This window comes from Polypterus senegalus, chromosome 6, assembly GCF_016835505.1.
Source record: "Polypterus senegalus isolate Bchr_013 chromosome 6, ASM1683550v1, whole genome shotgun sequence".
Taxonomy (NCBI): domain Eukaryota; kingdom Metazoa; phylum Chordata; class Cladistia; order Polypteriformes; family Polypteridae; genus Polypterus; species Polypterus senegalus.
The window spans coordinates 123555569-123572451 of NC_053159.1; the positions used below are offsets into that span (position 1 = coordinate 123555569).

At 36.5% G+C, this 16883-nt stretch overlaps 1 protein-coding gene across 1 annotated transcript in view; it reads left to right on the forward strand.

Annotated features, from left to right (window-relative positions):
• The window catches only part of med13a (mediator complex subunit 13a), a 229515-nt gene that overhangs the window by 108294 nt on the left and 104338 nt on the right, over positions 1-16883 (forward strand). Inside the window, exon 4 of the mRNA XM_039757031.1 lies at positions 12243-12388. Coding sequence (XP_039612965.1) covers positions 12243-12388 — 146 coding nt within the window. The remainder of the gene's footprint in view (positions 1-12242; positions 12389-16883) is intronic.

The window sequence follows — 16883 nt, forward strand, 5'->3', positions numbered from 1 at the left end:
AACCAGTTATTAGGTTCAGGGGGCAATTACTTTTTCACACAGGGCCATGTGGGTTTGGATTTTTTTTTCTCCCTAAATAATAAAAACCATCATTTAAAATCTGCATTTTGTGTTTACTTGTGTTATATTTGACTAATGGTTAAATGTGTTTGGTGATCAGAAACATTTTGTGTGACTAACATGCAAAAGAATAAGAAATCAGGAAGGGGGGCAAATAGTTTTTCACACCACTGTATATACGGCCATAGCCTGCACCTCGGTCGCTGTGTGAGGTGGAGTTGCGTCCTCCATCAGCACTCCTCCCACGTAATTCACTGCCTGCCCATATAAGGCCATCCGTCAGCGGCAATCCAATATACACGCTGCCGCTAAATATTCACGGGTGAAGGACTGTGCTTCTGCAAATGAAGATGAGATGGTCAGGGATAGACTAGTGTTTGGCACAAACTCAGCGAAAGTGCGAGAGAAACTTTTAAGTGCCGGGTCTTAGCTAACATTAAATAAAGCCGTGGACATCACAAGATCGCACAAGATAGCATAAGCACAGCTGAGAACCTTCGATGTATGTACTCTGAGCGGCTCACGTGAACTGACTGTGAACGCAGTACACAGGCAAAAAGCAAGAGCTCCAAAGAGCGCTGAACAAAAAACGCATTACACAATTGAGATGGGAGCAATAGAACATAAAGCGACTGACGCATACACGCCTATTCATAAGTTCACCTACTGTGGAAACAAACCACATGGTGTAAAAAGTCAATGTCCAGCTAAAGGAAGACGTTGTAAAAAATGTGGTAAATTGAACCACTTTGCCAAAGTTTGCAGGACTGGGAAAGGTAAACCCATGCATGCAGTGTGTGATGTCTCAGATAATAGAGGAAGACGAGCTGTTTATTGATGCAGTAGGACAGGAACAACCCTCTGACGCTGAATAAGCCTTTGTAGTCATATCAATAGGAAAGCAAGGTGTAAAGCTTAAGTTTAAATTACGTTCATAGACACGCTGCCGCTAAATATTTGCAGGAAAATCCACAACCTAATACCGGGAATGCCTATTAAACATCTTAGATTCACGAGTACCTATTTGGATGGTGATCACTTCGATGAATGAAACCTGTTATCTTTACAACGGTTGACAACGAAGATGAGATGGTCAGAGATAGACTAGACAAACCCGGAATATAACTTGAACACAACACATCCTCCAGATGCGAACCTGATTGAAAGAAATAATGATAATTAAATCTTTGATGACCGCAACACTCATAACAGTGACAAAACAATTACACGTTACGTTATTTTTAAAATGTTTCCTTTTCTTTTTCATAACTTCTTTAACATACTACTTCTCCGCTGCGAAGCGTGGGTATTTTGCTAGTTACATATATAGATAATGGCATGATTACTTTGTGCAATAGTTGCTGGACAAAAACAAAAGCTCTAGTGGATTTGTAAAAAAAAAAAAATACCGGACAGATTTAATAGTAAACAAAGCAATGAATAAAAATGTAAGGAAGTATGTGGTACCCTGGAGCACAATGTGTCAAACTCAGATCTTGGGAGCTGCAGTTGATGCAGGTTTTCATTCCAGCTATTCTTTAAATTAGTAACCAATTACAATATTTGTGTCAATAAAATGTGTGAAACGAATAAATTGTGTTTGAAAGATTTAGATCCAGTCCACAAAACATTTTTGATGGTGATGTCACAAAAAACGAAGTAAACAGTTTTGTCTGGTGTAGATAAATGAAAGTTGTAACAAGCCATGGAATTGAATAACATATTTTATTAACACTGAAATCCCTGAAGCCTACGAAAAAACTCGTAATCCCGGCCCACTTAAATCCCTTTGCACATCTCCATCAGCATCTTTTGTTTTGTAAATGTATGAATCAGCACCTGCAGCAAGCAGCCTGTTATCCCATTCCTGCCCTTTGACAGAGCTCAACTCGGGCAAAACATTTTCCCAGCTTAAGCCAAGGCTTCTTATCTGCTTGTGAGGTGCCTGGAGTTGTACAGGGTAAATAATACAGTATATCATTATTTGGAATACAAGCATTTCATGTATGTTCTGTGTCTACAAAGATCTGGGTGAGTGTAGGATGAAAGGAAATGCCAGGCAAGAAATGCTGAACATATATCTAAAGCAGAAACTTTTTCCATGTTATACTAATAATGACATGAGGTGTATAATGTGTGAATACTTTGGTCAAAATATCAAATAAATACATGCACTTTTATTCAAGAATGTAACCAAAGTTATAAAAAAAAAAAAAAAAATCGATATACATGTTGCTGTCAATTAGTTCAAATGTCACTTGACAGGAAGTCCATACGTATGCTTGAATAGTGTAGAGGTAAGAGCTTCTGCCTTATAATTCAAAGGTACCAGGTTCGAGACTGGGTGCTCCATGTTTTGAGTGAGCTGCTATTATTACTATAATATAAAGACATGCATTTGATTTGAGTCTGTTTAAATTTTTGCTACTTGTAAAAGTTAGAACTTGTTTTTTATTATTGAGTTTTATTCTCTCTGCGACGTTCACGTGGTACAACAAACTATATTTTTGTGGCAGGTTACTTTTGTACTGGCTACTCTGTAATAAGTTGGGAATGCTAGAACCTAGAATCTTTCAGAACTAACAGATCTGCTTCTGAGTATTGAGGAACATATAAACATTTTCATAAGTGATGTCCTAAATTATTTTTATTAGTTTCTAGGAATCATTCCAAAGACTGATTCAGTTTGAAAGCTTGTGGTTCTTTTAACTGTCAGCAACCATATTCAATGAAGTCAGTTCTTCTATGTTAACACCAGAAGCATCTGCTTTAGGTTTAGGTTCCATTCTAGTACAGTTTATATCTAAGCAGGTTTCTCAGTCAGGCTGTTGTAAGCATATACATCTTTGTAGTCATTTACATTGTACAAAAAGAAGGTAGGATTCTAACTTGCATCTCAATTATTCTTGTCATGTGATCCTCCAGAGATTAGCACCCTGAGATTTCTTGCCATCACAGAATACACTCTTGAGATTGTAGGGATGATAATAATTGGGTTACATCACTTGTTTAGAGATTACATCAGAATTCTGAAGGAGAAGTTTGTTGGTGAAAGGAGAGGGAGGGAGACTCCTCTGGTACATCTTTTTCAGGGTATGGTGATATTTACAATATATATTTCTACAGTATGACAGTACAACATACTGTATTTTTTGTAGCAATTGTTAGTTACTGGATATAGAGACCCTTTTCCTCATATCTTCTAATGTTATGAATTACTGTATATAGATTTTCCTAATTGAAAATTATCAAATATTTGTAGGTTGCTTTGTATTTATAACATGTTTTATTGTAATACTCCTGTTTTGCATGAAAGAGTGAGTTTGAAGCATTGAGAGTGAGGAAATGGGAGTGAATATTTTGCATGATGTGGAAGGTGTAGTTTAAAAGGGAAAGTTAGGTATTTTTCAAGTCAGTTATTTCTTTACAAACATGATACATATTTTCACAAACATATTTTCTAAAGTTAGGTGCTTTCTGTAAATTAAAAAAAAAAAGTGTTGCTTGCACTGGATCTTTACTGGAGCCAATGTAGCACTTCTTCCAGCACTTCGGCTGGATTACTTAAAAATTTTGTTAGACATTAACTTAATTGTTTCCATAAAAACAGCCATTTTACAAAATATTTGTAAATTGTTTTATGAAAAGTCTTGCAAATAAATAATGCTAATGTAGGATTACAGAGAGGAGGTTTGTGAAGAATATACAAAACTTTTTACACTCTATAATGAGACTTGCGCTGCAGGTCACAGATATGCTAAAGCTGACAAGTAGGATACACCCCCTCATAGATTGAAATAATCAATTAAAAATTATTTATACTTGGACATTAGAAGTTTATATATATATATATATATATATATATATATATATATATACTGTATATATATATATACTGTATATATGTATATACTAAATATATATATATATATATATACTATATATATATATATATATATATATATATATATATATATATATATATATATATACTCAGTAAATAAAAGAAACGTCCTCTGACTTTCAACTGTTTTTACTTTCAGTAAACTTAATGTGTAAATATTTGTATGAACACTAAAAGAGTCAACACCATAAGACATAAACTAAATATGTTTCACAATGTGTCCCTGAATGAAGGGAGGCTCAAAATCAAAAGTACCAGTCAGTATCTGGTGTGGCCACCAGCTGCTTGAAGTACTGCAGTGCATCTCCTCCTCATGGACTGGACCAGATTTGTCAGTTCTTGCAGTGAGATGTTACCCCACTCTTCCACCAAGGCACCTGCAAGTTCCTGGACATTTCTGGGGGAAATGGCCCTAGCCATCGATCCTAATCGATCCCGCTCCAGGGTACAGGCCTCGGTGCAACGCTCATTCCTTCGACGATAAACACAAATCCGTCCATCACCCCTGGTGAGACAAAACCGTGATTCATCAGTGAAGAGCACTTTTTGCCACTCCTGTCTGGTCCAGCAAAGGTGGGTTTGTGCACATAGGCGGCGTTGTTGCTGGTGATGTCTGGTAAGGACCTGCCTTATAACAGGCCTACAAGCCCTCAGTCCAGCCTCTCTCAGCATATTGCAGACAGTCTGAGCACTGATGGAGGGATTGTGTGTTCCTGGTGTGACTCGGGCAGTTGTTGTGACCATCCTGTACCTGTCATGCAGGTGTGATATTCGGATGTACCGATCCTGTGCAGGTGTTGTTACACGTGGTCTTCCACTGCGAGGATGATCAGCTGTCCTTCCTGTCTCCCTGTAGCACTGTCTTAGGCGTCTCACAGTGCGGACATGGCAATTTATTGCCCTAGCCACATCAGCAGTCCTCATGCCTCCCTGCAGCATGCCTAATGCACGTTCACGCAGATGAGCAGGGACCCTGGGCATCTTTCTTTGGGTGTTTTTCACAGTCGGTAGACAAGTCTCTTTAGTGTCCTGCGTTTTTAGAACTGTGACCTTAAATGCCTACTTTCTGTAAGCTGTTAAGGTCTTAACGACCATTCCACAGGTGCATGTTAATTAATTGATTATGGTTAATTGAACATGCATGGAAAACATTGTTTAAACCCTTTACAATGAAGATCTGTAAAGTTATTTGGATTTTTAAAACATTATTGTTGAAATACACAGTCCTGAAAAAGGAACGTTTCTTTTTTTGCTGAGTAAATATATATATGCACTGTTTCCCTAAAGAGGACAAAATGCCACAGATCATTGCAAAGATTGTCAAGTTGTTCCACTTGTGAGCTATTGAATTGCAGTACTTTAATGTATATAAAAGAAAGATTGGGTATAGGGAGCTGAATAATTCACACGTATTTTGAGTGTTACAAGTGCACTGCAACCAAAACATAGTGATATGAAAACTATATTAAAGAAAATTTTTTTTTTTTTTAAAAACGATAAACATATTTTTTTTACTTTTACTAACTCATAACATTCTATAATAGCTTACGGAAAGACCGATTGCTTTCCATATTGTTGTTTGTATTCAAGTTTTGGTGCTATAAGGTTTTCTCAATGGAGTTTGGTAGATGTATACTTGGAAAAATAAAAATGATTTACAATTTTTCTTGTGATGCCACCCACATCTGTCAGCATGAAACAACTCTGCTCCCATAAGATTTCTTTTTTTTTTTTTTTTTTTTTAAGTATACATGATATTTATGGGTTACACATGAAATTTGAAGTTATTTTGCAGACCTCCTTGCTATGTATAACAGATTCCAGTTTGAGAAGCACTGGTACAAGGGAAAGTTGTTTTCATATTTACACTTTAACTGTTATTTAGCATTGATGTTTTTGCTGTGCACAAAAACAAAACTCTCTTTAACCTACCTGATGCACATGCTGTGGTTCATATTTGTATGTTCACATCTGTTTCATAATCCCACTAGAAACAGTTTTAGAAAATAAATGCACTGTGATATCATTTTTAAACATTTTATTGATTTTATTAAAATCAAAACAACATTCCATAAAAGCAAGTCAAATGTTACAAGACTAGGATCAATTCAAGTCAACACCTACCTGTGAGCATGAGAGCTAGGCCAACATAGTAACCTTTAATAATAGAAAAAATAAGCAAGTAAATAAATAGAATAAAAAGGGGAAAAGTACCAGGTATTACTGCTATTGTGATTTTGACTCCAGTTATTTATAAGTATATTTTAAGGCACTGAACAGGATAGTGTAGGCTGCAGCCAACCTGTTTGTTTGAAAACTGCTCACAAAAATAGTCATTAGAAACATTTCCTAATTTTTCAATACGTGTAAAGTGTTGATGTGCATAGCGGGGTAAAAGAAGCACAACTTTTGGTTTTCAACCCTTTTTGTTTGAGTGTTGATGATAACAGACTGTGGACCTGTACAGCATAAAATTGAGTGTTGTATACATCATCTGGTAATCATTCATTGCAAAGAGAACAAGGGTTGTGTTTACAAATATTTAGCTAACCCGCATCCTTGCATAATCTGCACACCCCTGCCATAGTCTGCAAGTTAAATTCATGAAAAATATATTCTAGCTGCATATTTGCTTATTTTTCATTTTTGATATCAAACTCACTCCTGTTGTCATTTTGCTTGTTTCAGTTATTACTAACTATAAGCAGGTTTCTGAGGAAAGAAATATGGAATATAAGCACAGGCCTAGCATTTGTGAAGTAATATTTAACTTCCTTCATATTTAAGATCTTTTAAATTTGGCCATTGTTAAATTACTAATTTCCATGTAGTGAGAAACCGGTCATTAAAAAATAAAAAAAGCAGAAAATAAAAAAGAGACAAGTGTGCACTTGTCCGCAGGGTCACACCTGACTTTTAAAGGTTGTGTTTTTTTTCCTTTTTTTTTTTTTTTGTACGTTTGATCTTTATACAAGGGATTGTTTTTAGTTTATGTATAGGTGGTATTATGGTGCAGGATGTGGCATTTAAACCATGCTCAGTTCATACCAAGGGGCCCAAAGTCTGCCAGGAAAATATCGTTCACACCATTACACCACCGCCAGCCTGAATTCATTCATGTCAATTGTATCCATGTATCCATGGTTTCATGTTGTTGACAACAAATTCTGACACAACCATCTGAAATGTGGCAGTAAAAATCCAGACTTATCAGACCTGGCAACTTTTGTCGAATCTTATGTTGTCCAATTTTGGTGAGCCTATGCAAACTATAGCCTCAGTTGCCTGTTCAGGGTGCTTTCGTTTCAGATGCTCATGCATCGCGATAATGCTGCCATGAAAAGAAAGCTCTGCTTTACATAATCTACGTTCAACTTTTTTTTTTTTGTTTTTCAGTGAAGTGCTACCTCACTTCAGAAAGTTTCTGTCTCAATTTTTTTCCATCTCTATTCGACTCGCCATTGCAACCACGTTTATTTTCCTGTACATTCTTCTCCTCCTCAGACGTCGTTCTTTGTTGGTAGGACTGTGTGCAGTCTTGACAAACCATATCAAACGATACTGCCCCCAGACTTTCATGTAGTGTATTGCAGTTACAAAAACCAATGTGGTTCTTTGTGACTGGAGCCTCTATTGAAGGTTCTGTTTATGACGCGTCGACAATAAAAAATCCACGTCAACAATTTTTTGTAGTCGACATTGGTGATTACATCGACTAATCGTTGCAGCCCTACTTAACTTTAAAAAAATCTATATTATTCTAAGCATAATGAAGAATGCAAGCTACTAGTGGAATATGCAGACCTGCAGGCCAGTCCACAGGATCTACAATAGATGCTCATCTCGATGGCAATAAAATAAAAGGGAATAGAAAACATGGTCAGAAGCAGTGTATATGGAAGTCCTAAATAACAGAATTCTGTTACTGGAGAAAAAGGGGGCACTAAAAACACTTAGAAGTAATGCAAGAATGTTATAAAGCGTCAAACCAAAAGACTGAAGTACTGACTTATAACAGCATTGGTCTTGTTTAAAAGAGGTGAGGAAATACTTTATGTTGTGAAAGTTATGTGGTGTTTATGCTTTTAGTTTGTATACTTATTTTATTTGCCATCTGTTTGTAAACGCTTGGGAGTGAGGACCGAGGAAAGCATGTACAATAGGTGTAGTACTGCAATAGTAGTATTTGATAATGTAACAAGGGTGATTTAAAGTTGATTCATTAAAAGGAAAAAAAAACTAAAAATAATTAATAGTGACTAATTATACTGTGAGCTTGAATAGATGGCTGTCAACCAAAACAATGTAGTAATTTTTCTTACTGAAAAGTTACTTTTTTTTTTGGTCTGTTTCTATCACATTCTAAGAAAAAGCATCTCCATGAGCTATAGTTGTAATTTGCATTTTTGTTTTTAATATTCCTGCTCTGTTTTTCTTACTGCTAGTTGTCAAATTGTACAGTACATGTGATGCACACAGTAAAATGAAGTGCACACTTGACCAACGAAGTGTATAATGATTGGCTTAATGTCTCTGCTTAGCCGATGTCAAATTTAACATCATCATAAGTAGTAATTGGCAACACCACATAAGCCATTTCTCAGCTGTTAAATTTCCCGAAGAATGGTGTCACGTGCATTAATGGGATCCTGTACTCTTCTGAGGAAATGAGGAGAGATACCTGTAGTTGTAGGCCATGAAAGTGTATGCTTAAGCCTTTTATGTGATCAGCTTATGTGCATGTTAAGTTAATGAAGCTGTCAGCCTTGTGGGTGTGCTTTTTTTTGTCCTCATCTCATTGGATGATATGCACTGTGTTGATAGACATTATGAATATTGGCTCACATGGCTGTAAAAGATGAGGAGCTGTTGATACTGTGTATGTGTTCTAAATTATTTAGTCTTGCTCTTCCCGTCGAAGTTCAGGCTGATCTTTCACTTTGGTATCATTCAGCTGTGATTGTTGTACCTTCATTTTGAGTCCTGCAGTTGATGCATGTGTCATTGCTGTGCAGAATGCACCTTAGTGTCATTGTGTGTATTAGTTTGTTTTGTGCCGGGAATTGTTTGTGTGGATGCCACTAACACTTTACTGCAGATGTTGCCAGTCTGTGCACAAGCAGTGTCAATGAAACTGTTCCTGTCAGGAGATGCATGCTGCCGCATCTTCTGTGGACGTGGAAAGGATTTGAGGTCAAATTTGGGGCTGCTATGAGCCAAACCTCAAAATAATTGGTCACATTACATATGTCATGGCATAAGCTATCTTTTGAAACCAAGATCATGCTTCAAAGTCCAGTGCTGCACAAGTCAAAGTGACAAGTATAATGGATCAACTGGTGTGGCAGTACAGTAATCCCTCCTCGATCGCGGGGTTGCGTTCCAGAACCCCCCGCGATAGATGAAAATCCGCGAAGTAGAAACCATATGTTTGTATAATTATTTTTATAGAATTTTAAGCCCTTATAAACTCTCCCACACTGTTAACATTATTAGAGCCCTCTAGACATGAAATAACACCCTTTAGTCAAAAGTTTAAACTGTGCTCCATGACGAGACAGAGATAACAGTTCTTTCTCAATTAAAAGAATGCAAATATATCTTCTCTTCAAAGGAGTGCGCGTATCAGGAGCAGAAAATTTCAGAGAGAGAGAGCGCGCTTGTTAAGAATGGCAAACAATCAAAAAATCAATAGTGCTTTTAAGTATGCCGAAGCACCGTGATAAAGCGGCATTTTTTAGAGGAGCGTCCATCCGTCCGTATCCTCTAGGCAAACAGCCTCTGTGCAAACAGCCCCTCTGCTCACAGCCCCTCCGTCCAGGCAGAGAGTGAGAGAGACGTAGAAAAGCAAACAATCAAGCACCGCGCGGGAAGCATATCGTATATCATTGAGGAGTTTTAATTAATACATAATACGTGCTCTGATTGGGTAGCTTCTAAGCCATCCGCCAATAGTGTCCCTTGTATGAAATCAACTGGGCAAACAAACTAAGGAAGCATGTACCATAAATTAAAAGACCCATTGTCCGCAGAAATCCGTTAACCAGCGAAAAATCCGTGATATATATTTAGATATGCTTACATTTAAAATCTGCAATTGAGTGAAGCCGCGAAAGTCGAAGCGCGATATAGCGAGGGATCACTGTAATTAAACTTTCCTGCCTCTTTTCATTGTCAAAACATGTCACATTGGAATTGGTTATTTGAGCTACTTGAATTTTCTGAAGTTTCAAATTGGGGTGTCTATGCATACCCTAAAATGGTAGAACTATCTGATTGATTGATTTACATTTTTCACTTAGGTTCACCTCTTTTCCTGACCTGAAGTGACAAAATAATTTCCATATTAGCATAAATTTTACTTGCTCAAATTTATAAGCTAAACTTTGATAGTCATTTAACTACATTTATGGTATATCATATAATTAGCACCACTTTACAATTCTGTAGCAGTTTGCTAAACCTTTTTCTTATGATGGTTCTGAGAGCTTTGTTTAGCTGTAGCGTAACCTAAAAATGTTTACTTAGAAAGTTAACTGTACTGCAAAATGGCCTTAGTATGTGATTTTTGCCACTGTTTCATTTATATTTAACCTGATAATCTACTGAATATGAAAAGATTGATTGATTGATAAGCAACACAGGTTATTTTTTTCCCCACACCTCTTTAGCTTTGTTCTTTGTGGTTGGTACTTGTTTGACATCAGTATGATGTTTTGAATATGCAATTTAATTTGTAAAGTATGACTTTATAGCATTTATCCTTGTATAGTAATTTTCTATAAAAAAAAAAAGATATAATTTGAATATGTTGTATATGAGATGGGGATAAAGTACATCAAATATTAAAATTGTGGCTAAGGTTTTCATTAGAACATAAACAATCCCTAGTGTTCCATAAAATTCAATGTATTCTAGGTCTGTTTCTAACAAGTTTTTTTTCGGAATTAATATAACATCAAGTTTTGTCAAAATAATTCAGGTAGGTATGTGAATGTTTTCTCTCTTTTATTTATTTTTTTTTATTGAATAATTTTAGATATGGAATGTGAAAGCCAAATTCATCCAAAAAGCTTTAATAAAAAAAAAACAAAAATAAGTGTGAGGTGTATTTAGAATTATTCATTTTATTTTTTTGACTTAAGGTTGTCATAATCAGTTTAAATAAACTATCATATAAGTATGTATGCAGCTTCACACTAAAACTCACTACATGTGTATTTTTAAACATTCGCTTAAGCTGGGAGGTACATAGACACTTATTTGTAGACGTTGTGAATATGGCTAAAAGATTTATTTTTGTTCCCTGGAGACCCGATGAATGACAGAATCACTTCTCATACTAAGTAAATTCAGAAGTAGCACAATAAACCTACGATGTGAGCAATATTGTCACCTTTATGTGCTTCATATGCTTCAGTATCATAAATAAAATGTAATCTTGCAGCCATTAACACACAGTAAATTTCTTTGTGCTCCCTGTGCTTGCAAATGCTGCTCAAATAGCCACCTGTTAACCAATAAAGCCAACCAGTTTGGGTATAATTGTATGTTCCATGCCTTTGTATTAATTATGAGTTAACTTTGCATTTGTGACTAGCAGTGCATGGGGATGGCAGTAAAGGGACTTAAGTAAGGGCAGATAAAAAATTACTAAATATCATCCCAGAAAATGAAGGTCATGGTGTCAGTCACTAATGATAACTAAACTGTATATTTTGCGACTTCAGAATTAAATTTTTTGGTCGCATTTGCAACTATTTTAGCCGTAGTTGGAGACCCTGAATTCCTTGATATTTATCTTCTAGTTTGAAACAAGGTGAACTGATGCTACCATATTTGTGTCCTTTGCTCCCTTTACAATTCTTACTTGGCAAGCAGGCTGACTGTCTTTTTCAGTCACCCTTGAAAACCAATACAGGCAGAACTTATGGTTCATAGCAATAGGAAGAGCATCATAAACTGTGTACGTAACAGTGAATGCAACTGATTGGTTTAAATGGTATCATATGGTTCTAAATTGTAATGCATAAACTGTTAGAGTGTTCATTCATTTTCAGATATTTATTAGTTTCATGTTTTGCATAATTCATGAGGGGTGGTGTATTTCAATAAGTTTTACAAAATTAGTTTTTCCTGAGAAAAACAATTGCTGACTTTTAATATTTTTCATGAGCTAGGGTTATTTTATAAAAGCTTTAAACATGCTATCTTCTGATTAGATATACTAAAATATGTGTGGTCTCTTGGTTTTAAAAAATCTTTTTTTTTTTTGCAGTGAGCACTTATCATGTGCTTTTACCTTCTTCTTGCATGGTGAGAGCCATGTATGTACCTGTGTGGAGATCAACCAGCACCAACCAGTTTACCATGTGACAGAGGAGCACCTCACACTAGCCCAGCAATCCAACAACCCTTTTCAAGGTGAGTAGGACATGTCCGTCCTATCAACAAACTATGTTCTTTTATTTATTAAGTTGTAAAGGATTGTGATTTTCTTTTGAAAAAAATATTAAAATATGCCTCGTGTTTTAAGTGTTTATACGCACCATTATTGAAATTTCAGCTTTTGTTAATGTAAAACAGGCCTATTTAACTTTACAAACAAGAAGGATGAATACTAAAATCAAGTGGTGTTGTGGGTGCCAAGCCTTAAAACTTTGTTGGTGTTCTATGTTATAGTATAATACACCTGTTATTAGGCTAGTTTATATGGTAGTAATTATCCGTCTCCTTTTATAAGTGCAAATTTTAGCAGTCCACTTGTAAAATAATGTCACACAACATTAAGTAAATTCACCAAAACAAATATAGTATGTTAAAATAAGTCTGTATTTACACGTTGTTACAAAGAATAAAATACATCATCAAGAAGGTTTGAACATAACGGGATATGGTGTCCTTCATTTAAAAAAAACAGTAGTCGTCAGAATAACTTTGCAATAACATATCTAATTATAAACATACACCAAGAATCAAAATTAATACACAAAGGGAAACCATGAGCATGAATACAAACATATACTTGCAGAATTTTGTCTAAAATTTATATCACATATTCACAGCTGGACCCTTTATACAGGTATACATTTACAGCCTTTTTTAAGCTTGATTTCTGCTAAACACCTGCTGTAGCAATCCTCAGCTTAAATCAGAGAGAGAAAAATACATTCTGTCTTGCTTTTACAGTCTCAATATGGTCTGTCTCATTTAAAATGAAGACAATCCTGATGCACTATTACAACTTGGAGTTAGTCTTGGAAATTTTTGTGTTTGTTTTAATGCATTCGTGTGAGACAAGCTTGATGCACAAGTGTAAGTAGATCCAAATATTGTCAAGCCTACCTTTCTCATAGTTGGGTACTGATATTGATTAACTTGAGTAGTCCAAAAGTACACTGCAACCACAGGCTGCAAGTGGTGCTTTAATGCAAAGGACCACTGCTCATCAACTAATCTCATTCATAATGAGCTCTTGTCCATGCACTGGTGTTTTTTGGCTTTGTCGCAGAACTCCTCTTTGATGGAGAAAGAATAATGGAACCTACAGTATCTCAGTAGGAATATGTAAACCATTGGGGGGGGATTTTTTTTTTTTTAAGTCTGTCATGAAAGGTTCAATATGTTCTCATTGATATGCTCAAGAATACCTAGAGCTGTGGGAAGTTCTGCAGCTGTTGTTGCCTTGTGTTGGATGTAACAATCTCTAGCTTTGTCTTTGAATACATGATGGTGCTCCACCACAATGCCAACAGACTTCTGCTATCTCTGTAATTTTAGATTCAATGAGTTCAAATGTTCATAAAAAATGTCACACAGAAATCGGACAACTGCTGTAAATTGTTCAGCATGTTCTCAAAGAGTTGCAGTACCTGCATTTAAACTTGTGTGGGAAAGACCCAAATTCCTTATGGAGTTCAAAGAAATGATTCTTGACCTTCCCTTTGCTGAGCCATCTGACATAATTATGTAAGAGCCAGTCAGCCAGCAGCTGGTGAAACAGGTGATGCAGCAAGGTGGAGTGTGTGTATACCTATACAGTGGTGTGAAAAACTATTTGCCCCCTTCTTGATTTATTCTTTTGCATGTTTGTCACACAAAATGTTTCTGATCATCAAACACATTTAACCATTAGTCAAATATAACACAAGTAAACACAAAATGGTTTTTATTATTTAGGGAGAAAAAAAATCCAAACCTACATGGCCCTGTGTGAAAAAGTAATTGCCCCCTTGTTAAAAAATAACCTAACTGTGGTGTATCACACCTGAGTTCAATTTCCGTAGCCACTACCCAGGCCTGATTACTGCCACACCTGTTTCAATCAAGAAATCACTTAAATAGGAGCTGCCTGACACAGAGAAGTAGACCAAAAGCACCTCAAAAGCTAGACATCATGCCAAGATACAAAGAAATTCAGGAACAAATGAGAACAGAAGTAATTGAGATCTATCAGTCTGGTAAAGGTTATAAAGCCATTTCTAAAGCTTTGGGACTCCAGCGAACCACAGTGAGAGCCATTATCCACAAATGGCAAAAACATGGAACAGTGGTGAACCTTCCCAGGAGTGGCCGGCTGACCAAAATTACCCCAAGAGCGCAGAGACGACTCATCCGAGAGGTCACAAAAGACCCCAGGACAACGTCTAAAGAACTGCAGGTCTCACTTGCCTCAATTAAGGTCAGTGTTCACGACTCCACCATAAGAAAGAGACTGGGCAAAAACGGCCTGCATGGCAGATTTCCAAGACGCAAACCACTGTTAAGCAAACAGAACATTAGGGCTCGTCTCAATTTTGCTAAGAAACATCTCAATGATTGCCAAGACTTTTGGGAAAATACCTTGTGGACTGATGAGACAAAAGTTGAACTTTTGGAAGGCAAATGTCCCGTTACATCTGGCGTAAAAGGAACACAGTATTTCAGAAAAAGAACATCATACCAACAGTAAAATATGGTGGTGGTAGTGTGATGGTCTGGGGTTGTTTTGCTGCTTCAGGAACTGGAAGGCTTGCTGTGATAGATGGAACCATGAATTCTACTGTCTACCAAAAAATCCTGAAGGAGAATGTCCGGCCATCTGTTCGTCAACTCAAGCTGAAGCGATCTTGGGTGCTGCAACAGGACAATGACCCAAAACACACCAGCAAATCCAACTCTGAATGGCTGAAGAAAAACAAAATGAAGACTTTGGAGTGGCCTAGTCAAAGTCCTGACCTGAATCCAATTGAGATGCTATGGCATGACCTTAAAAAGGCGGTTCATGCTAGAAAACCCTCAAATAAAGCTGAATTACAACAATTCTGCAAAGATGAGTGGGCCAAAATTCTCCAGAGCGTGTAAAGACTCATTGCAAGTTATCGCAAACGCTTGATTGCAGTTATTGCTGCTAAGGGTGGCCCAACCAGTTATTAGGTTCGGGGGCAATTACTTTTTCACACAGGGCCATGTAGGTTTGGATTTTTTTTTCTCCCTAAATAATAAAAACCGTCATTTAAAAACTACATTTTGTGTTTACTTGTGTTATATTTGACTAATGGTTAAATGTGTTTGATGATCAGAAACATTTTGTGTGACAAACATGCAAAAGAATAAGAAATCAGGAAGGGGGCAAATAGTTTTTCACACAACTGTATGTATGTATGTATGTGTTTTGTGTATTAGAGATGCACAATATATTGGGAATTGTTATCAGCCACTGTTACTTAAAAGTAAAGACACCACAATTGCTCAGATGTGTACATTTTAACCAGTACAACTGACCAATATAATTCGGGCTTGTCAGCATTGTCAGTTCACTAAATAATTAAATGTTGCTTTCATTGAGATAAATATTAAGGTGCATAAAAATGGGGTTTCCTAGTTTTGCTGGCAGGAGCACTACACACCTTGTTTATTCATTGGGCAGATATTGTTAGTAAAGCAGAATGTCAGTCGTGTGATCATTTTTTTATTTTTTTGTGGAAAATTTAAGACAACAGAGTTGCAATGTGATTCTGTCTGTTGAAGCACTTAAATGTTTGCTTAGCAAGTGTGGCAAGACAGATACTGCAGTTCAACCGGCGAAAACCACACTTTTAATGTCTGTCACTAAACGCTTCAGTGGTGCATTCACCGAGTCAGTATACTATCTATAATGCTGTCCTTGATCCATGGTATAAAGATCGATTTTTTTTTTTTTTATTTTTTTTTGGCCAAGAAGCACTTGAAAAGCAACTGGCCGAGATGAGATGTCAGCAGGTGAAGGTGATGCAGAGAGCAACAGCAAACCACAAGAGAAAAAGATTTGCTGCTTCTTTGCTGGAGATGCAAGAAAAAATTATTGAAGAAAATTAACATGTGGCTGCAAAAGCCACATTCAACTGCTGCCGAGGTAAAATAACAGAATATAAAATTAATAGTAATCATACTAATTAGGTTGACCAGACGTCCCAAATGGGGAAAAAAAACATTGTTACATATTTTTGATTTTGTTTTTTTAAACACACACTACACACTGCAGCTTTCAAATATCCAATCAGTGTCATCGTGCATTTGCAGGAAACTCTCGGCACTGTGAGGCAGCTTGCTGGGACCGTGCATAACTTAAGAGTGCAAAGCAAACTGCTCTGCATACATTAGCTGAGAAGAAAAGGAACATGTTAACGACATCATCTTGCCTTTTTTGGCAAGTTTTTACAATTTGTTTGCCAGATTGCCTGCAAAACTGTTGTTGCAGCACTGCAGTTTGTGGATTTTTCCATTTTAGATAGTCGAGTGCCTGTGGAACAATAGTGGAGGAATTTAATTTAGTGGGTACCTAACAAAAAGGAGGAACGTGATCACCTGCACGCTAGAATGCAGCTTCAACTTTTGTACCTTGTGAAAGATGTCTCCTGTGTCTAAACCATAAAAGAATTTAAGACATGATCTACTCCAG